General features: G+C 38.6%; 1 protein-coding gene across 5 annotated transcripts in view; it reads right to left on the bottom strand.

The window, feature by feature from the left end:
- PLOD2 (procollagen-lysine,2-oxoglutarate 5-dioxygenase 2) overlaps nucleotides 1-22,568 on the bottom strand; it is a 215,285-nt gene that overhangs the window by 48,110 nt on the left and 144,607 nt on the right. For 4 of the 5 annotated variants that reach the window (XM_045584113.1, XM_036443746.2, XM_036443745.2 and 1 more), the window contains exon 8: nucleotides 11,667-11,768. The exons of the other annotated variant lie outside the window; for it this stretch is intronic. In XM_045584113.1, coding sequence (XP_045440069.1) covers nucleotides 11,667-11,768 — 102 coding nt within the window. The remainder of the gene's footprint in view (nucleotides 1-11,666; nucleotides 11,769-22,568) is intronic. 5 annotated transcript variants of the gene reach the window in all.

Here is a 22,568-nt window from a genome sequence, read left to right as displayed (position 1 = left end):
CTGTTGGGTCTTGATTGATTCAGCTGTTCCTTTTATCTGGTCTGTGAGAAGGTGCAAGGGTCCTTACACATTTTCTGTGCTACTTTGTCTCCCTCTGAGCAGACCTCCCAGGTGCCTGTGGTCAGAGAGGCATTTTCAGGTTCACAACTAAGGTAACTGGTCCCTAGGCATTGTGGTTGGTATCCAAGGTCTGGGATACCTGGGAGGTATCCAAGGTCTCCCCAGTTGAAGTTAAGGCTGGAATTTTGATCACAGTCTGTCTCATGATCACAGCTGATCTCCCCTTCAAGATGGCATTGTCCACACAGCAGAGCTAGCTGCTCCGGGAGAGATTTTAGCTGCAGTAGAGACTGCCCAGTGGGGGGTGGGGTGGTGGTGGACCACCAGTCACCAAAAGTCCCATGGAATATAGCTGTCCCTCACTCACAAAAACAGGTACTTCTCCACATGTCCACACACTCTTCTTTTGTTCTCTCACTCACATACTATCTTGCAGTCTGCTGTCCCATCAGCAGCCATCTTAGATCTCCTTCCAGCTTTTTTGGCATATAATTGTTCATAGTATTTTCTTGTGATCTTTTGTAATTCTGTGATGTCAGCTGTTCACCCCTTCCTTCCTTCCTTCCTTCCTTCCTTCCTTCCTTCCTTCCTTCCTTCCTTCCTTCCTTCCTTCCTTCCTTTACAGAGAGGAAGAGAGAGGGGTAGAGAGTTAGAAACATCGATGAGAGAGAATCATCGATCAGCTGGCTCCTGCAAACCCCCTATTGGGGATGTGCCCACAACCAAGGTACATGCCCTTGACCGGAATTGAACCCGAGACCTTTCAGTCTGCAGGCTGACGCTCTATCCACTGAGCCAAACCAGTTTCGGCACCACTTTCCTTTCTGATTTGATTTATTTTGGTCTTCTCTCTTTGCTTCTTTGTGAAACTGACTAAAATTTCATCAGTCTTGCATAAAGAATGTTTTGGTTTCATTGATCTTTTGTATTTTTTTATTTTTCTTCAGGCTCTACGTCATTTTCTTCAGAATCCCAGTAGTCATTTATGTCTACTCTAATCTTTATTATTTTCTTCCTTCTACTTATAGTGGGCTTTTCTTGTTTTCTTCTAATTCTTTAAGTTGTAGGGTTAAATAAGGTATTAATTGTTCTTTTTTTTTGAGGTAGGCATGTATTTCTATAAACTTCCCTCTCAGGAATGCTTTTGCTGTGTCCCAGAGATTTTATGTTCTTCTGTGTTCATTTTCATTTGTTTTCAGGAAGTTTTTTATTTCAATATTTAAAAAAAAATACACATATTTTATTGGTGTTTTCACAGAGAGGAAGGGAGAGGGATAGAGTTAGAAACATCGATGAGAGAACACCGGGGATCTTCCTGCAACCAAGGTACATGCCCTTGAATGGAACTGAACCTGGGACCCTTCAGTCTGCAGGCAGATACTCTACCAACTGAGCCAAACCAGTTAGGGCTGATTTCATTCTTGATCTCATTAGTAACCCATTCATTGTTCAACAATATGCTATTTATTATCCATTTGTTGGAATGTTTTGGGGTGTTTTTACTGTACTTGATATCTAATTTCATTCTACTGTGATATGAGAAGATGCTTTTATAATTTCAGTCTTCTTGAACTTGTAGAGGCTTGTTTTGTGTCCTAATATGTGGTTTATCTTTCTGAATGATCCATGTAAACTTGAGAAGTAAATATATTCTGCAGCTTTTGGAATGAAATGTTCTATAAATGTCAATTAAATCCACCTAATCTAATGTGTCCTTTCGAGTCACTGTTTCCTTGTTAAGTTTTTGTCTGGAAGATCTAATCAGTGAAATTATGGAGTGTGACTCCTGCTATGACTGTACTATGCAGTTGACCTCTTCCTTAAAGTCCTCTAGAAGTTTTTAAAAATATATATATTTAGATGATCCTATATCTGGTGCATACATATTTACCAGGGTTATATGCTATTGTTGGATTATCCCTTTAGTATTATGTAGTGATCTTTATTGTGTTTTATGATGGCCTTCATTTTGAAGTCTATTTTGTCAGATATGAGTATTGCTACACCAGCTTTTTTTTTCTTTTTCATTTGCATACATTCCCCCCCCCCCCCCCCGCACCCCTTAACTCTCATCCTGTGTGAGTCTTTTTTTTTTTTTTTTCTGAGGTGGGTCTCTTGTAGGCAGCATACAATTGGGTCATATTTTTGTATCCATCCATTGTCTTTTTTTTTTTTTTTTTTTGAGCATTTAATCCATTTACATTTAAAGTTACTAGTGATACTTATTTATTGCTATTTTAATTATTTATGCCTATGTTAATCTCTATTTCTTCTCAGCAGTCCCTTTAGCATTTCTTGCAGTACTGGTTTTGTGGTGATAAACTCATTTAATCAGTTTTTTTTCTGGGAACTTTTTATTTCACCATTTATTTTGAATGATAAATTTGCAGGATATAGTAAGCTTAATTTCAGATCCTTGCTTTTCATTACATTGAGTACTTCATGTCATACCATTCTGATCTGTAGAGTTTCTTTAAAAAGAAATATTTTATTGATTTTTTAGAGAGGAAGGGAGAGGGATAGAGAGAAACATCGATGAGAGAGAATCATCGATCAACTGCCTCTTGCACACCCCTCCTGGAGATGTGCCCACAACCAAGGTACATGCCCTTGACCGGAATCAAACCAGGGACCTTTCAGTCCACAGGCTGAAGCTCTATCCACTGAACCAAACTGGTTTCGGCAATCTGATTTCTGATGAGAAATCTGCTAATACCGTGTTTCCCCGAAAATAAGAATCCTCTGAAAATAAGACCTATTTACAGGTTTCCTTCTGAGTGAAATATAAGGCATCCCCCCAAAAATAAGGCCTCCCCCTAGGCTAAACATGAGAGATTTGGTCCACTGATTCTGAAAGAAATGGAGTCACAAGAAATTCACCAGGAAATTCAGAAATTGGATTGTTATGATGATGTTCCAGAAGATGATGACATGATTGTCATTGAATAAATGAGTAAATTCTTAATACTATAGGATTCACAGTTTGTCTGGTTTGTGTTGACAACTACCATACTACCGTACTGTATACAGGTAATAAATTTCCTTTATTTTCATTTAACCATAAATGTGTACCCTATTCTTCTTTATGGAAAAATAAGACATCCTCTGAAAATAAGACTTAGTGCATCTTTGGGAGCAAAAATTAATATAAGACACTGTCTTATTTTTGGGGAAACAGGGTAGCCTTATAAGAGCTGCTTTATAGGTAACAGTTTGCTTTTCTCTTGCTGCTTTTAAGATTCTTGCTTTGTCTTTAATTTTGTATCATTTTAATTATCTTGTGTCTAGTTGTATGTAGAAGGCTGCCTGGGAAGACATATGGACATTTTCCTTAATTATCTTCAGCTGAACTCAAGGCGTAGGCAGAGCCACACCTTGAGAATATGTTTCCCAAAGAAGGCGGACATGTTTTCAGCTTGGCCTTCATATCAGCCCAGGTGTTGGCAGGGTCAGGACTAGATATGTAAATCCAGGCATCCTAGGGCCTACTTAAGAATGCAAATAAGTTGGTGTTACTTCCTGGTATTGGGGGTATAAAATAAATGTGCTGAGAGGGGTTGTTGTCATCTTCCTACCTCTCCAGCTTTAAATCTGTCTCTGTGTCTTCTCTCTTTATTTCTATCATTTCTCAATCCCTGGCCACCTCCATTTAGAACCAGTTTGTTCATCTCTCTCTCCATGCAGGACACGGAACAGGGAGATCCCCACCATGTCTGGCCCCCACTGCATCAGACCCCTACCTACAGTTACAGTTGTGAGCCTGTTTGGTTTCTCCTTGCTTGGGATTCTCTGTGCCTCCTGAACTTATGTGATTTTTTCCTTAACCAGATTAGGGAAGTTTTCTTCCGTTATTTCTTCAAACACATTCTCTATCCTTTGCTCACTTTCTTCCCCTTCAGACTCCTCTTGTGCAAATAATTATGATTCATATTGTTCCACAACTCCCTTAAGCTATCTTCCTGTTTTGGCATTGTTTTATTATTATTTTTTGTTCTCTGATTGAATTTTTTATCCTGTCTTCTAATTCATTGACTTAAATCTCTGCTTTCCCTAATCTGATCTGTATTCCATCCAATGTGTGTTTTTTTTTTTTATTAGTGCTGTCACTTCCCATAATTATTTTATCTTTTTTCATGCTGTTGAGCATCCTTTCCATCATTATTCTGAGCATTATGTTTGATAAATGTCTTATCTCCATGTCATTTAGCTCTTCTTCTGGAGAATTATCTTTTTTTAATTTTATTTGGAGATTGTTTTTGGTATCTTCATTTTATTTGAGTATGCTTAGGTAGATCTCTCAATCTCTTGTGCAGGACAGTGTCAGATGCTGTTTCTGATTGGCCCTGCATACCCTGTTTAGAACTATCATTAATTTAAATTTTGTGGTTCCCTCTGATGGGTCTGGTGCCTTTGGATAGAAACTAGATGTGCACCAATGTCTACTTTTCCTAGCCCCAGGCAAAGACTCAAACCTCCAGAGATCCTTCTTGCCTGCAATGTGATTGCATTCAGTGTTGATTAATCTCAGGCTATTGACCTCAAGGTGAGGTGAGTTTTCAATAGGGTGTGGCAATTCCTTCTGCCTGCAGGCTGATTTTTATTCTCAGACTCTTACTGGGCTTCAGAAACTCTATAGGGTGGGACAATAGTTTTCCTAGTAGGGTGGGGCAATTGCCTGGATAGCAAAGGGCTACTGGAGATAGATGTCCTCCATAGCTTGAAGGAATGACTCAGAGCAGGAAACAGGGTGACTTCCCTCTTAGCTCCAAATTCAGAGACCCTAACCTTGGATTCTCCTCACACAGCTTCCATCCACTCTGCTCTCCCTCTTCTAGAGCCCAAGTTGAGTGGCTGTAAACCAAATTCTGTGAATTAGCCTTTTAAGAAGGTGCCAATTCACTTCCCTCGCTGGCACACAGCAACCCTGATTTTTTATTTTTTTACAGCCAAGTGTTATGTGGGCATCTTTTTCAGTACTGGTGCTCTGGGCTGGACATCCCAGCTTGGGTTCCCAGAGTTCTTAGTGGGAACCCCCCACAGCTAAGATATCTTTCTAGAACTCCAGCTGTTGTCTGTGTGAGCCCTGCCATCCCTTTCACACCTCCACACTTCCTATCTGTTTCTATGCGGTCTCCACTTTCTGTCCTTGGCTATCAGGGTTCTCTCCAGCTAGTTGATTATTCTCCAGTCTTCAGTTGATTAATCCAGATGGTTCTTCTATAATTTAGTTATAGTTCCCAGTTTGGTACTGGGTGTGTGTCATTGTAGCATCCGCTTACTCCACCACCATTTTGGAATTTTCCAAACAGTCCATTTTATATATTTTTTCTCAAATGCTCTGTGTATGTTTTAGAGGATAGTTTATCTTTCATTCATTTGATGCCACCTTTATGGTTTAAATTTAATAAATCTTTATTGTTTAAATTATTACAATTATTTCTCCTCCCCCCAATAGCTCCCCTCCACCCAGTTCCCACCCCACCCTCTTCCCTTACCTCCCCCGACCCACTGTCCACATCCATAGGTGTATGATTTTTGTCCAATCTCTTCCCATACCCCTCACACAGACACCCCTTTCCCCCTGAGAATTATCAATCCACTCCCATTCTATGCCCCTGATTCTGTTATATTCACCAGTTTATTCTGTTCCTCTGATTTTTAATTCACTTGACTTTTAGATTCACTTGTTGATATATATGTATGTGTTGTTCATAATTTTTAAATTTAATTTTTTTCTTCTTTTTCCTCTTTTTAAAGAATACCTTTCAGCCTTTCAAATAATACTGGTTTAGTGGTTATGAACTCCTTTAGCTTTGTCTTTTCTGTGAAGCTCTTTATCTGCACTTCAATTCTGAATGATAACTTTGCTGGGTAATCTTGGTTGTAGGTTCTTGCTATTCATCACTTTGAATATTTCTTGCCACTCAGATATGGCCTGCATAGTTTCTGTTGAGAAATCAGCTGATAATTGTATGGGTGTTCCCTTGTAGGTAACTAACTGTTTTTCTCTTGCTGTTTGTAAGATTCTCTCTTTGTCTTTTGCTCTTGGCATTTTAATTATGATGTGTCTTGGTGTGGTCCTCTTTGGATTCCTTTTGTGTTGTGTCCTGTGCACTTCCTGGACTTGTAAGTCTATTTCTTTCACCAGGTAGGGGAAGTTTTCTATCATTATTTCTTCAAATAGGTTTTCAGTGTCTTGCTCTCTCTCTTCTTCTGGGACCCCCATAATTCTGATGTTGGTACACTTGAAGTTGTCCCAGAGGCTTCTTACACTATCTTCAACATTCTGGATTCTCTTCTCTTTTTGCCTCTTTGTGTTCCAAATCTTTGACTTGATTCTTGTGTTCCTATAATCTGCTTTTGGGTCCCTGTATAATATTGTATTTTTTATTTCAGTCAGTGTATGTTTAATTTCTAGTTGGTCCTTTTTCATATCCTAGAGGGTCTCGTTAAATTTATTGGCCTTTTCTAGGAAATTCTTGAAAAAACCTTATAACTGTGGTTTTGAATTCTATACCCAGTCATTTATTCTCATCCATTTCTTTTGTTTTTTATCTGTTTCCTTGTCTCCTCATTTCCGTTGCTTCCCTGAGTTGGTAGGGTAGCTTTGTGTGCTAGGTGTTCTATATGGTTCAATGGGTCAGCCTCCCAGTTGCCTGATTTGGACACTCTTGGTGCACCCCTTTGTGGTCTTTGTGTACAGCCTTGTTGTAGCTAAGTCTTGATTGTTGTTGGTATCACTGGGAGGAATTGACCACTAGGCCAATTGGCTATGAGGACCAACTGTGTTTATAATGGAGGAATTACTGTGCTGGAGACACATTTATGGGGCAGGACTTGTTCCAGTAGGGCTTTGGTGCTCACTGAATCTGCCTCGTGAATGTCTCTCTTATCAAAGTAGTTGGAATCTGGTGTAGTCTCACACAGACCACTAGATACACTATTTTCTGGATCTCCAATGAGGTGCAGGTCAGCCACTGTCTGAGGCCATCCAGGAGGAGCTACATCAAAAACTACAGTTTTCTCCTCTTTGGTTGGGATTTGGCCGTTTTGGAGTAGTCTGACTGGAGCTGCAGTTTATTTGATTAAGCTGCCACAGGGAAGGCCATTTATATGCAAAAGCCACTGTGTGGAGCCTGGGTGGGTTTGTAGAATGTTTGGGGCGGGATCTCAGGGCATTACTAGGCTAGGGCATGACAAACAGCAATGGCTGCCAGCCAGCCTTCTCTGCCTTTCTGTGTTTTTAAGTCCCTGCATCCCACATCCCAGCGCAGTAAACAATGATTGCTGGGCACACTTCTGCAAAAAAGTCACCCTCACTTTCTGACCTGATGGCCAACAGTCCAGCTTCTCTCTGTAGGCATCTGGGTGCCCCGCATGTCCCCAGAAATTGCATTTCAGAGTGATCAGGAGCTTGTCTCCCTTAGGGTTGAAGAAAAGCCCTGCACCCAGTCGCTTGTCACCAGCCTGATTCACGTGCCTCCATACCTCAGCTTTTAAGAATTTGTGCTCCTTTCTCTTTCCTTCTAGTTGTAAAACTTCCTCTCAGCCAACTTTCTCATGGTTCTGGATGATAGACGTTTTGTATTTTAGTCTTAGTTTTGAAATTGTTGTGTGAGGCAGCAGTTTAGTTGTTTACCTTTGCCACCATCTTGGTTTCTCCTCTGAAATATCCATTATATTTATCATTCCTTGTGATAAGCAACATTTAGAAAAGGAATGAAAGCACCTGGCTTCAAAATTTACAAATGGCTTGGGAAGTCAGAAACCTAAGTTAACAACCATGTAATAATGTTATTACAAGAGCCATATGAAATTCTTTATTATAATGCTATTTTAAAACTGTCTTTTATTCCTGGTCAGTGTGTCTCAGTTTGTTGCAGCATCATCCCCTACATCAAAAGATGACAAATTCCCTATATGTCTGGGGCATGTTCAGGAGGAAACTCATTGATGTTTCTCTCTCACATAGATGTTTTTCTCTCTCTCCCTTCTTCTCCCTAAGATAAATTTAAAAAATAAAATAAAACTTTCTTTTAATGCCTGAATTTAAGTATTAAATATTTTTTTAAAAAAACCATAGGTATTAAATGCAGCACTATGGTACCGCTCTCCATCTTTTACCACATAGTAGCTCACAAACTCCTTTGTTATCTAAAATCTAGGTCCTATATTATACCGTAATATTTGTTTGCATTGAAGCATACCTTGAACACTATTGTATTTCTTTACCAAATACATTCAATCACCTAAGTATTTATTGTTAAGTGAATATAAAAGCACAAACAACTAAAGACAAAATATCTACCCTCTAGATCTTTTTTAAAAAATATATTTTATTGATTTTTTACAGAGAGGAAGGGAGAGAGATAGAGAGCCAGAAATGTTGATGAATTGACCAGCCGCCTCCTGCACACCCCCCAACTGGGGATGTGCCCGCAACCAACGTACATGCCCTTGACCGGAATCGAACCTGGGACCTTTCAGTCTGCAGACCGACGCTCTACCACTGAGCCAAACCGGTTTCGGCTACCCCCAATTCTTAATAATAAAGGAAAATAATATAAAGTGGATCACAACTCTCTCTTACCAAATGAGACAAAACATTTCATTTAAATTTCATAACCCTAAAGTTACTTGTTATACCAAATTTACATGTTAGAAAAATAAAATTTAGAAAAGTTAAGCAACTAATCATAAATTAGTAGGTTAAAAGTTAGGCTTCAACATGTTGCATCTCCATTATAAAGCTAAGTTAATTTTTACATACTAATGATAATAACAGCAACAATATTAGGGAATGTTTAAATTTATATATGTATAAAGTGTATAAATATAAAATATCATCATATATACAAAATTTCATATAACCCTCCTACCAACCCTCTGAGATAGCCACTATTATTTTTATATATAAAGGAACTTGCCTATGTCCAATCTAAGAATATGATAAGACATATCTTAACTACCCACATAATTTTAATTTTATATCTATTGTATGACAACTACATATATAAAAAACATTATTTTGCATAATAGAATGGTTTTCTTTTCTAATATATTTTAATAGGCTATAAGACAAAACAGCCCAAGAATCAAGTAATTTTCTCCTATATGCAAACAAAAGATAAAAAAATTAAAATAAATATTTTTTTCTATCTTTGCACCAGAAAGTTTATGTAAATGAAACTAAACATAAAAAGTATTACCCTCCAGAATATAGAACTACTTTTTTGTTAAAAAGATCAGGATACATTTTAAAACATCATCATGATGTAGCTTCATTCAGAAATATTTTGGCATTCTTTCCAGATAGAAAACAGTTTGTTATTTGAGAGACTGGCTAAAAAAACTCTTATTTTCAAGAAAATAGAACTCTATATGAAAAATTCCTCAGTGAATGTTGAGTTGTAGAGCACATTATCTGAAAATGTATGAACTGGGACTACAGAAACATTTTTTTCCTAAGTGACAGGTGACTAATTTGACATAAAAAAAGATGAAATACTGCCATTTGCAACAACATGGATGGATCTTGAAAATATCATGCTAAGTGAATTAAGTCAAACAGGAAAAGTAAAAAACCATATAATTTCAGTCACATGTGGGATATAAAATGAAAACGCATAGACACAGACAACAGTATATGGTTACCAGAGGGAGGGTAGTAAAGGGTAAAGGATGTCAAATATATAATATATAATTGCTTTTTTACAGAGAGGAAGAGAGAGGGATAGAGTTAGAGACATCGATGAAAGAGAAACATTGATCAGCTGCCTCCTGCACACCGTCTCCTAGGGATGTGCCCGCAACCAAGGTACATGCCCTTGACTGGAATTGAACTTGGGACCTTTCAGTCCGCAGGCTGACGCTCTATCCACTGAGCTAAACCGGTTTTGGCAAAACAAACAACTCTTAAATATGCACAAGTTACTCTTTATTCTCCTTTCATATAGTGATGAGAATAGCAACTATTTAATTCAAAAATTTAATGTTTTACAATAAAAGTGTTTTGTATTTGCAGGGACCAGAATTTACTGGGAATTTTATTTTTGTCTATTGGTTCTACTTATTGGCAATCTGTAGAACACAATGAACTTAAGGTGAATGAAAGAAGGAATCAGCCTTAATGATCAAAATCATCCCTAGAATGCATATACATAATTGACTTCCAAGTTACAAAAGCAATATTTTGTAAGAAAACTGTTACTATAGAATATCCTAAAACTGGCTCTGGCTAGTGTGCTTCAGTTGGATGGGCATCATCCTATGTACATGAAGAGTTGTGGTTTCAATTCTTGGTCAGGGCACATGCCCAGGTTTCATTGTGTGCAGGAGGCAACCAATCAATGTTTCTCTCTCACATCACTGTTTCTTTCTCTCTTTCTCTTCCTCTCTAATATCAATAAAAATATTTAATTTTTAGGAAAAGAATATCCTAAAACTGCTCTGGTTGTTAAAAAAATTCTAAATATTTTATAGATAAATAATATTTCTGTTGCTCATTTATCCTCTAAGTACAATTGATAAAGTATAGTATAATTCTCTTTAAAATATATACAAAGTGGGACAAAAGTAGGTTTACAGTTGTGAGTATGCAAAACACAAGATTTATTCTTGTATTATTATTTTCACACATAGGATCTAGCCCTGGCTGATTTGGTTCAGCAGATAGAGTTTTGGCCTGTGGACTGAAGGGTCCCCAGTTTTATTCTGGTCAAGGGCACATGCCTGTGTTGTGGGTTCTATCCCCAGTAGGGGATGTGCAGGAGGCAGCTGAGCAATGATTCTCTCTCATCATTAATGTTTCTATCTCTCTCCCTCTCCCTTCTTCTCTGAAATCAATAAAAATATATATACTAGAGGCTCAATGCACGAAATTCATGCAAGAGTAGGCCTTCCTTCCCCCAGTTTCTGGCACCGACTTCCCTCTGGCACCTGGGACCCTGGCTTCCCTCACAGCCCGGCTTGTCGCTGAAGGTCTTCCAGAAGGATGTCCAGTCAAATTAGCATATTACACTTTTATTATTATAGATAGGATCTGGAGCCAGATTGCCACAGTTTAGTTCCTACTTCCAACACAAAAATTATATACCCTTAAACAAGTTACTTAACCTGTGTACATACCTCAGTTTTCTCATCATAAAAATGTTGATAATGTTATCTACTGAAAATTCTATGAAGTTTAAATGAGTTTTTAACATATGTAAAATATTTAAAATAACCCTTAGTTATATATTATTATTTTAAATAAAATTTAAAATCAAGCACAGATAAAATTAGTCAGTAAAAATGCTGAAGCACTTTAACCATTTTTCCTCAATGCTTTACCAAGTTAGCAGAGTAAAATAAAACAAGAACACCAAAATATAGCAAGCTATTAAATATTAGCAACCAAGGCCCTTTATGGAGGTCAATTATTAGCTGGTTTTGCTTTAAAAAATAGTTTAGATATACATAAATCTAGCAATTATCTGAGTCATTGTTTTAGCTTTATAAATCCACAATCTATTTATCAAGACTATATTATCACTTTTTTACAAATCATTGTATTTCATAACAATGTCTTTTGTTACTCAATTTCACACACACTCCATTGCACTCACATTTACTGCAGATAAGTCAATTGTATCCAATTCACAAAGAGTGCAGCCACTGTCTTGTGTCCATGCATTAGGTACATAGTTTCCAAAATAGTTCAGGAGAATCTAGTAAATAAAGGAGAACTGTTTCAACAAAAGTAATCCTCTACTCTCAATGTACTTTTGTTCCATGTAATTGGTACATGTAACTGGGTACATTTCTTTAATAATTCTATTAATATTTTTCACATAGAGGTACACACTGAACAATGTTACCTCCAGACAATGAATCATAAAGTAGATCAAACTTTCTCAAGAAATGACAAAAATGCATTATAAATTATGTAAGTCATTTAACCTATCCTATCTGATAAAAGAGCAATATGCAAATTAACTATCACTCCACTACACCCACAAGCCACGCCCACCAGCCAATCAGAGCGATTGCAAATTAACCCTACCAAGATGGCTTCACCTACAGAGAAAGCAGGAGGGATGCTGGGGTTTCTCAGGTGACCCAGGAAGCCAAGTTTTCTGTATATCTCCTCTTAAGGCTACAAAGTTTCAATTATAGAAGGTAAATAAGCCCCATATACCAGGGCCTCTGCTTGGGTTGCCACCGGGTGTGGCCAGCCTGCAAACCACCACAGGCCTCTTACCCAAGCCACCCCATGACCCAAGGGAACCCTCACCCTGATCTGAGACACCTTTCATGGCAAATCCACTGGCACCCATCCATGCACCAGGCCTCTATCCTATCTAATAAAAGAGTAATATGCAGATTGACTATCGCTCCAACACACAAGATGGCTGCCCCCATGTGGTCAAAGATCCTGCCCCCTTATGGACACAAGATGGCCAGCAGGGGAGGGCAGTTGGGAGGGACCAGGTCAGCAGAGAAGGAAGTTGGAGGCAAACAGGCTGGCAGGGGAGCAGTTAGACATCAATCAGGCTGGCAGGGGAGTGGTGAGGGGGTGATCAGGCTGGCAGGGAAAAGCAGTTAGGGGAAATCAGGAAGGCAGGCAGGCAAGCAGTTGTAAGCCAGCAGTCCTGGATTGTGAAAGGGATGTCCAACTGCCTGTTTACGTCCAATCCCACTGGGTTCGAGTCTAAACGGTCAGTCAGACATCCCTCGAGTGGTCTGAGATTGTAGAAGGTGCAGGCTGCGCTGAGAGACACCCCCTAACCCCATGTACAAATTTCATGCGCCGGGCCTCTAGTACTATATAAACTTGATTCCAAAAGGCACTAACCTATGTTGCGTACTGTCAAGTAGGCTTCTGGGGTACTGACTTCAGAAAAAAATAAAAGCTTGCATAATAAAACAAATCTAGAACAATCTCCTAATTACAGCCATCCCACAAATTTAATCAACACTAAAGTACAATACTTCTTCCCACCCACCCCCTTCAGATCTATCAGAGCATTTCCTTTATAAGTCCTTCTACTTTCCTTAAACACCTTTTGGAATTCCTTTTTTTTCTGTAAAATCTGTATCCTTTTGTGTATTCTGGATGAGGAAAAGGATGAGAGCATATGGATGGAGAAAAGAGATAAACACTGTAAGATATGTTCTCAGCACTCAAACAAATCTTCAATATTCCTAGATTTAAACATCTTGCCAATTTACTATAAAAAATTACTATACTTCCCCAAGCCAATTTGGCTCAGTGAATAGAACATCAGTTTGTGGATTGAATGATCCTGGGTTTTATTCTTGTCAAGGACACATACCTCAGTTGCAGGCTCCATCCTGGCCCTGGTCGGAAGGCAACCAATCAATGTGTGTCTCTCACATCTACATTTGTCTCTCCCTCTCCTTTTCACTTTCTCTAAAAAACAATGGAAAAATATCATTGGGTGACGATTAACAACAGAAAATTACTACACTTTCTGCTGCACTTAAAAAAAATTTAATTGATTTCAGAGAAGAAGGGAGAGGAGGAAATAGATAGAAACATCAGCACACCCCCTACTAAGGATCAAGCCCATAACCCAGACATATGCCCTGACTTGGAATTAAACCATGTCCTCCTGGTTCATAGGTCAATGCTCAACCACTAAGTCATGCTAGCAGGGCTTTACTGCAATACTAATACATATAGTGGTATGAACATCTGCAGATCTTTATTTTTTATTATTTATTATTTCTTTTCACAAAATAATTATTTTACCTCAAGATAGTGAAGATGTAGCAAACTAATTTTGGGTGTGACTTTCTTACTTTTAACAGGAAGCAACTGAAATCCTTAATATGCTTATAACACTGACTCTTCATTAGAAAGGTGAAATGGACTCAAAAGAAAAAGATGTCTCTCCATTAAATATGCTGGTAGAAAATATAGAGAAGTGCCAAGTAAATTTTTCTAGCTTCCTAAGACTCTAAAAAGACTTTAGGTATAGGACAATTGAGGTAATCAGTCCAGTAAAATTCTACAAAAATCCTCCAAAATACCTGAGACTCCATCCAAATATTCCTATTGTACTAAAACTTAAAAATGCTGTTAAAACAAGTATAGTATCAATTAAATGGAAAAATCTATTATATTAGATATTGTAGACTGAGTTACATTCAATCTGTAGAGCACACAGAGGACATGAACACTCACATTTCTTACAAATTATATATTTCAGGAAAAAAATTCCATGGCAGGAAATATGTAGTTATGGCATTAGTTAATGTCACTTCAAGAATCAATATGGTCACTTTTGCCGAGACCAGTTTTGCTCAATGGATAGAGTGTCTGCTTGGGGACTGAAGGGACCCGGGTTCGATTCCAGTCAAGAGTATGTACCTTGGTTGCGGGCATATCCCCAGTAGGGGGTGTGCAAGAGGCAGCTGATAGGTGACTCTCTCATTGATGTTTCTAGCTTTCTATCTCTCTCCCTTCCTATCTGTACAAAATCAATAAAATATATATTAAAAAAAAAGAATCAATATGGTCACTTTGATGGACCTCTATAACAAAAAAATTTTAAGTTGTAGACTTACAGATGCAAATGTTAATCATTCATGTTCTATACTAAATTGTTTTTGAAGGAAAAAATAAAGCAATTCATGTGAAAATAAATCTTTTATTTAGTAATATTTACAAAAGAGATTTTTTTAAGTTTAGTGAGAAATATAGTTTTGTTTAAAATATCCTGGGAAATAATTTTAGAAAGAAAAAGGTTCCCCAAATGGTTGGCCATACCTAAAATTCCCATCTATATATAAACATTAGTACTTCCCTCACCTTCGATACCTCACAAAAAAATTAAATATTTATTTCATGCATTATTGATCAGTCTATTAGAATCCCAATGTGAACAAGAAAATGACAAATATTTTTTAAAGGTCTGAGCATAAAACTCACTAGTTTTAATTCTCAAAATTAAAACTTCATTTCCTAACCTAGATAATTAAGATATATGAAAACCTTGACTTTTGACTAGAAACTTTTTTTTTTTTTTTTTTTTTTTTTTTTTTTTTACAATTTCTACCTCAATTTATTTTGATAGATAATTAAGATACATTTAAAACCATGACTTTTGACTGGAAACTTCCCTCTTGGATTTCTCACCACTTAGGCAAAGGTCACCCACCACTGGCCTTCCATTTACATCTGTTTTCTTCATTAAAAATTGCAAACATTTATGCTGGCAGCTAAGAAAAGTACAGAAAACTGTTTATGTAGTTAAGCTGTTCTGGGAAGGCCCCAGCTACTAGATGGCAGTGCTTTCCTAATCCTTCTTTAACAATATCAAGATGTTTCCAAGTATCATGTCATTTCATTGGCAAAGAAACTTTTCCAACCACATCCTTTCTCCCCTGCTCTCCCCACCAAATCATTTGATTCATGTTCATAGTAACCAAAGCATGGTGGTTTTTATACAAAAAGTAAATTTTTACTATAAGTCAAATTAGTTTCAGAAATGACTTGTTTCATGTGCAAATTAGGTGATTTGATCTTGTTCTGTTAAACTTGTTTCTATGAAAATGTACCACTTTCATAATGATTACCTCAATATGGATATTTTATGATATTTAAATGAAAAGAATGGAGGGAGGTAGAGAATGATGGAGAAGTAATGAAAGCTATACTGACACTCTCCCAGGACCAAACTGGAAATACAATTAAATTCTGAAAAGTCAACTGAGGATTAGCTAGAGAGAACCCTGATAACCAAGGATGGAAGATAGGGAGAGAACTATGCAGCTATAAAAAAGAAGGATCTCTTACTTTTTGAGACAGCATAGAGGGACCTGGAGAGTGTTATGCTAAGTGAAATAAGCCAGTCAGAGAAAGACAAGTATCACATTATCATACTCATATGTGGAATCTAATGAACAAAATAAACTGATGAACAAAATAGATCCAAAGACATAGAAGCATGAAACAGATTGGGGAATCTCAGAGGGAAGGTGGGAGAGGGTAGGTGGGATGAGATGAACCAAAAAACTTGTATGCATATATGCATAACAAATGGACAAAATTAATAGGGTGATGAAGGTCCTGGGCAAGAGGGTTGGTGCAGGCTAGGAGATGTCAGTGGGGGGAAAAAGGAGACATATGTAATACTTTCAACAATATACATTTTTTTAAAAAGAAAAGTTTGGTCATTTCATCTTCCTTATGTCTAAGTAGGATTCCATCATATATAGGGACCACATCTTTAGCCAATCATCTATTGAAGGACACTTTTGTTTTTGGCACCATGAATGATGCTGCAATGAACACAAGGGTGCATATATCTTTGCAAATGTATGTTTTTGAGTTTTTTGGGGGCACATACCCAGAAGAGGAATTGCTGAGTCATATGGTAACTCTATACTCTATTCTTTTTTTTAATATATATTTTTTTATTGATTTCAGAGAGGAAGGGAGAGGGAGAGATAGATAGAAACATCAATGATAAGAAAGAATCATTGATTGGCTGTCTCACGTCCGCTCCACACTGGGGACTGAGCCCACAACCCAGGCTCAATGCCTTGACTGGAATTGAACCTGGGACCCTTCAGTTCTCAGGTCAATGCTCTATCCACTGAGCCAAACCAGGGCACTAACTCTATTCTTAATTTTTTGAGGAACCTCCATACTGTTTTCCATAGTGGCTACTAGTTTATATTCCCATCAGCAGTAAACAAGGCTTTCTATTTTCCCACATCTTTCCCAGCATTTGCTATTGCTTGCTTTGTTGATAAGAGCCATTCTAACAGGTGTGAGATGGCATCTCATATAGTTTTGAATTACATTTCCCCAATAGTGAAGTTGAGTATCATCTTTGCATTCATCTGTTTGTCATTTATATGTCTTCTTGGAAGAAGTGTTCTCTACCCATTTTTTAATTGGATTGTTTTGTGTTGAATTGTATGAATTCTTTATATGTTTTGAATATTAACCTCTTTTTGGAGCTGTTGTTTGCAAGTATCTTTTCCCATTTGTATTAAAATAAACACCATAGAAATAGGCGAGGTCTTGCTCCTTGACATATGTCATCAGTTTGGCTTATAAACTCTTAGAAAAGTTGTCTTAAAAAAGCAACTTAAAAAAAATAAAGAGAAGCAGGCTGAAATAGCCTCAATAAAATAATCAAACAACTTTTTATTTTAACATGTAAATGTACTCATGCATTACTGTTTAGCAGAGAAGAATAGGTTATAGAATACTATGTACATTAATTCACTTTGGTTTAAAAAATATTCAAATAACTGCAAAAATACATAATTTTAAAATTCATTTCTTAAGTGGTAGGGCTATGTGTAATTTTTTCTCTATATCTGTTGGAATTAGCTATTTTTTCTACAGTGAATATATGCTATTTGTTAATAAAAATGTTTTAAAATAGGACATACAAGTCAAGGGAGGAGAAACCAAGATGGTGGCATAGGTAAATGCCTAACTGCAGCCTCACACAACAATTTCAAAAAACACAACTAAAATACAAATTGGACATTATCCAGAAATACAGGAAAGATGACTGGAAATTCTACAACTAGAAGAAAAGAGAAAATCAAAAGGAAAATCAGAGGAGCTGTAAAAGCCTAAGGTACTGAGACCCAGTGCGCATGGGGAGAGGACAGAGCCGGAGGAGGGAGGCTGAGTGCCTGGCTGGCATTCCCTAGTGGGAAGGAGATAAAAGCTCCGGACTGTGCTGAACCCCAGCTCTGACAGCACTGAACCCCAGTTCTGGGCGAGACCCTGGGGACCCAGGCTCATACGGAGGGAGTCTGGGCTGTAAGGCAAAAACTCAGGGGAACAGCAAAAGGAAGTCCTGGAGGTGCGCAAATTATACACAGAGAACAGAATGTTGACTGTGCCGTGGGATTGCCCTAGAGGGAAGGAGACAAAAGCTCCAGTCTGCTCTGAACCCCACTTCCAACTGCACTGAACCCCAGTTCCAGGCTGGGTGAGCCTAGACTGGTAGTGGGTGAAACTTGGGGGCACCTTTCTCTCAGAGGTGCTTGCAGCGAGTAACGAAGGACCCTGAGGAACACTGAAACTCAGGAACCTCATAGGGCGGGGCTGACTAGAAGCCAAGGCCGTAGGCTCCACCCTGAAACTCTGCCCCATCCAAGCTCAGCACAGAGGCTGTTACAATTTTCCAAGTCTAGTTGAATAAGGCTGTCTCCTAGCATAGACACTGCTGATCCTCACAGCCAATTGGCCTGGAGGTCAGTTCCTTCCAGTCATACCAACAACAATCAAGACTTAACTACAACAGGGCTGTACACATAGTCCACAAAAGGGGGCACCAAAAATGTCACCTCAGGTAACTGGGAGACTGACCCACTGAACCATATAGGACAACTTAGCACACAAAGCCACCCTACCAACTCAGAGAAGCAGAGAAAATGCTGAGACAAGGAAACAGATCACAAACAAAAAAAATGGAGGACAAAAAGTGACTGGATATAGAATTCAAAACTACACTTATAAGGTTTTTCAAGAATTTCCTAGAAAAGGCTGATAAAATAAACAAGACCTATGAGGATATGATAAGGGATCAATTAGAAATAAAAAGGGATCAACTAGAAATAAAAAGGGATGAACTAGAAATAAAGAATACATTGTCTGAAATACAAAATATTATACAGAGTCCTAAAAACAGAATGGAAGATCACAAGACTCAAGTAAAAGATGGAACATAAAGAGCCAGAAGACACTCCTCAGCAGAAGCAAGAAGACAGAGAATCCAGAAAGTTGAAGATAATGTAAGAAACCTCTGGGACAACTTCAAGTTAACCAACATCACAATTATGTGGGTCCCAGAAGAAGAGAGAGAGCAAGATATCAAAAACATACTGGAAGAAATAGTGACAGAAAACTTCCCCCACCTGGTGAAAGAATTAGACTTACAAGTCCAGGAAGCGCACAGAACCCCAGACCAAAAGGAATCCAAAGAGGACCACACCAACACAAATCATAATTAAAATTCCAAGAGCAAAAGACAAAGGGAGAATTTAAAAGTAGGAAGAGAAAAGCAGGTAGTTAGTTACCTATGAAGGAGCACCAATACAATTGTCAGCTGATTTCTCAACAGAAACCATGCAGGCCACAGGGGAATGGCAAGAAATATTCAAGGTGATGAATAGCAAGAACCTACAGCCAAAAATACTCTACCCAGCAAAGCTATCATTCAGAATTGAAGGCCAGATAAAGAGCTTCACAAATAATAAAAAAAAAAAGCTAAAGGAGTTCATCACCACCAAACCAGAATTATATGAACTGCTGAAGGTTTTTTTTAGGAAGAGGAAGAAAATAAAGATAAAAATTATGAACAACAAATACATAACTATCAACAAGAGAATCTAAAAACCAAGGGAATTAAAAAATATGATGAACAATATTAACTGGTGAATATAATAGAATCACAGGTATGGAAGGGGAGTGAACTGACGATTCTCGGGGAAAAGGGGAGTTGGGGGGGGGGGTGCGGGAAGAGACTGAACATAAACTGTGCACCTATGGATGAGGACAATCGGGGGTGGGGAAAGGGCAGAGGGTGGGGTGGGAACCTGGTGGAGGGGAGAAATGGAGGGGGGAAAAATGAAGAACATTTGTAATAATATGAATAATAAAGATTTATTAAAAAAATAAAAAGTAAATAAAATAGGACATACATAAAATCAGTAATTATGTAACATTATAGAAAAACAGTTATAGGAATGCTGACTCAGATTAACTGAATTTGAAGAAATTGTTTCAAGTTCAAACCCAAACTCCCAAAGTGAAGTCAAGGATGCCATTTTATACACTCAGGATTACACTGAAGTCTTTACCCCTGTTAGCTCTTTAGAAAAATGTCCAGCATTTCAAGCACAGAACCAAGGTAAAACATTTATTTCCATTGTTATAAAATGTCTTGCTAATATACAGATTTACCCCAGTGAATTTTGTTTTATTAGATTTAAAATTTTATTGTATTAAGTATATCCACTGCAAAATTATAATCTAAGCTTTTCCACATTAGGTAAATATTTTCTCATTAATGTTAATCCCCTTATTGTAAGTTAGGTTTTCAGAATTTAAGTGTTTTGGGCCTCAAAATAGCCTTATTTGATCATAGCATGCTCACAGCATATTGCTGAAATAATATTAGCAGCTGGGTATAGATCTCATGACACAGCAAGCTGGTATAACATTAAATTAGTAGGTTATTGAATAATGCCTATATTTTACTTTCTAAAAGATTCTAAAGATTTTCAATGTTGTCACATATATGAAACCATAATTCAAACGAGAGATGGAAAAATTTCAGTAGTAGGTCGGGAAATTTGCCCAGTTTTTACAAATTTACCAAAAATAACAACTAAAAGTATATTTCATCCAAAATATATCCCAAATCTTTCGTTCTACTAAAGGGTCTGAATTCTTCCAACCTTATAAAAACTTGCTGAGAGCTACTTTTCTTGTATGTATAATAATAGACTATTTCCTTTTTTTGTTGTTGCTTTCTCTGTTATTTATTTTACTAGAGGCCCAGTGCACAAATTCGTGCTCAGGTGGGATCTGGTCAGTCCAGCCCCAATTGGAATGGATTGTTGCTAGGCCTGTTGGGAGGAGATGGCAGGAGGTTGGCTGGCTGGCCTGCCCCAATCAGGGCTGGGCAAGCCATGGAGGAGGGGCCTTGGGTGATTGGCTGGCAAGCCCTACTACTAATTGGGGTAGGGGGCCAATTAGGGGTAGGGACAGCCATGGGTAGGGGCTGTGGGTAATGGGCCAGCAGGCTCTACCTTCAATTGGTGTGTTGGTGTGTGTGGGACCAATTGGGGATGGAGCCAGCTGGGGGGAAGGGCAGTGGGCCGATCAGAGTGGTGGGGGCTGATTGGGGGTAGGGCCAACAATGGAGAAGGGCTGTGGGCAGTGGGCCAGCTGGCCCTACTCCTGACTGGTGGGGGCGGGCTGACTGGAGGTGGGGTCATCTAGGGGATGAGGCCATGGGTGGTTGGCCAGTCCCACTCCTAATGAGGGTGGGGGTACCTATCTGGGATGGGGCAGGAGGGAGGACTGCAGGAGGTTGACTGGCTGGCCCCACCCCTGATCAGGCTCTTTGCTGGCTGGTTGTTCTGGTCATTACAGTGACTGGTTGTTCTGGTCATTAGAGCATTCTGGTCACTGGTGTTTTTTTTAAATATATATTTAGTTTTTTAAAATCTTTATTGTTGAGATTATTACAAATGTCCCTCTTTTTTCTTCCCATTTCCCCTGTCCACCGGGTTCCCACTCAGCCATAGGTCTTTGCCACACTATTGTCTGTGTCCATAAGTAATGCATATCTATAATAATAAAAGCCTAGGTGGTCCTTGTGCTTTTGCATGATGCTCTTATGTAATTACAAGATGGCAGCCCTCACATTGTCACAAGATGGCCACCACAAGATAGATGCCACAAGATGGCCACCATAAGATGGCCAGCAGGGGAGAGCAGTTGTGGGCGAGATCAGGCTGGCAGGAGAGGGCAGTTGGGGGCGAGATCGGGCTGGCAGGGGAGGGCAGTTGGGGACGAACAGGACAGCAGGAGAGGGTAGTTGGGGGTGATTGGCCTGGAAGGGAAGGGTAGTTGGGGGCAATCAGGCCTATAGGGAAGAGCAGTTGGGGGTGACTAGGCCTACATGGGAGGGCAGTTAGGTGCAACCAGGCTGGCAGGGGAGGGCAGTTGTAGGCAATTGGGTCAGCAGGGGAGGGAAGTTGGGGGCAATCAGGCTGGCAGGGGAGCAGTTAGGCATCAATAAGGCTGGGAGGGGAGTGGTTAGGGGCAATCAGGCAAGTAAGCAGGCAGGAGAGCAGTTAGAAGCCAGCAGTACCAGATTGTGAGGCCAGGGATCAAGCCTCAACTGGCATTCGGACATCCCCCATATTGGAGAGGGTGCAGGTCAGGCTGAAGGACACCCCCCCATGCACTAATTTTGACACTGGGCCTCTAGTATGTATATAAGATCTTTGTTTAATCTCTTCCTGTCCTACCCACCTTCCCTCTGAGAATCTTCAGTCTGTTCCATTTCCATGCCTCTATTTTACTCATTAGTTTATTCTGTTCATTAGATTTCTTATTTATTTTGATCTTTAGATTCAAGTGTTGATAAATATGTATTTATTGCCCTTTTATTATCTTTTTCCTTTTCTTCTTCCTCTTTTTAAAAAATACACTTCAACATTTCATGTAATACTGGTTTGTGAATTCCTTTAGCCTTTTTTGTCTGTGAATCTCTTTATCTGACCTTCAATTTTAAATGATAGCTTTGCTGGTTGTAGAATAATCTTGGTTTTAGGTCCTTGCTATTCATCACTCTGAATATTTCTTGCCACTCACTTCCAAACTGCATAGTTTCTGTTGAGAACTCAGCTGACAGTCGTATGAGTATTCTCTTGCAGGTAACTAACTGCTTTTCAGATTCTCTCTTTGTCTTTAGCTTTTGGCATTTTAATTATGATGGATCTTGGTG

Source organism: Pipistrellus kuhlii, unplaced genomic scaffold (assembly GCF_014108245.1).
Source record: "Pipistrellus kuhlii isolate mPipKuh1 unplaced genomic scaffold, mPipKuh1.p scaffold_m20_p_2, whole genome shotgun sequence".
Taxonomy (NCBI): Eukaryota; Metazoa; Chordata; class Mammalia; order Chiroptera; family Vespertilionidae; genus Pipistrellus; species Pipistrellus kuhlii.
Note: the sequence above shows the minus strand (reverse complement) of the source record. Positions and strands in the feature narration are given on the sequence as shown.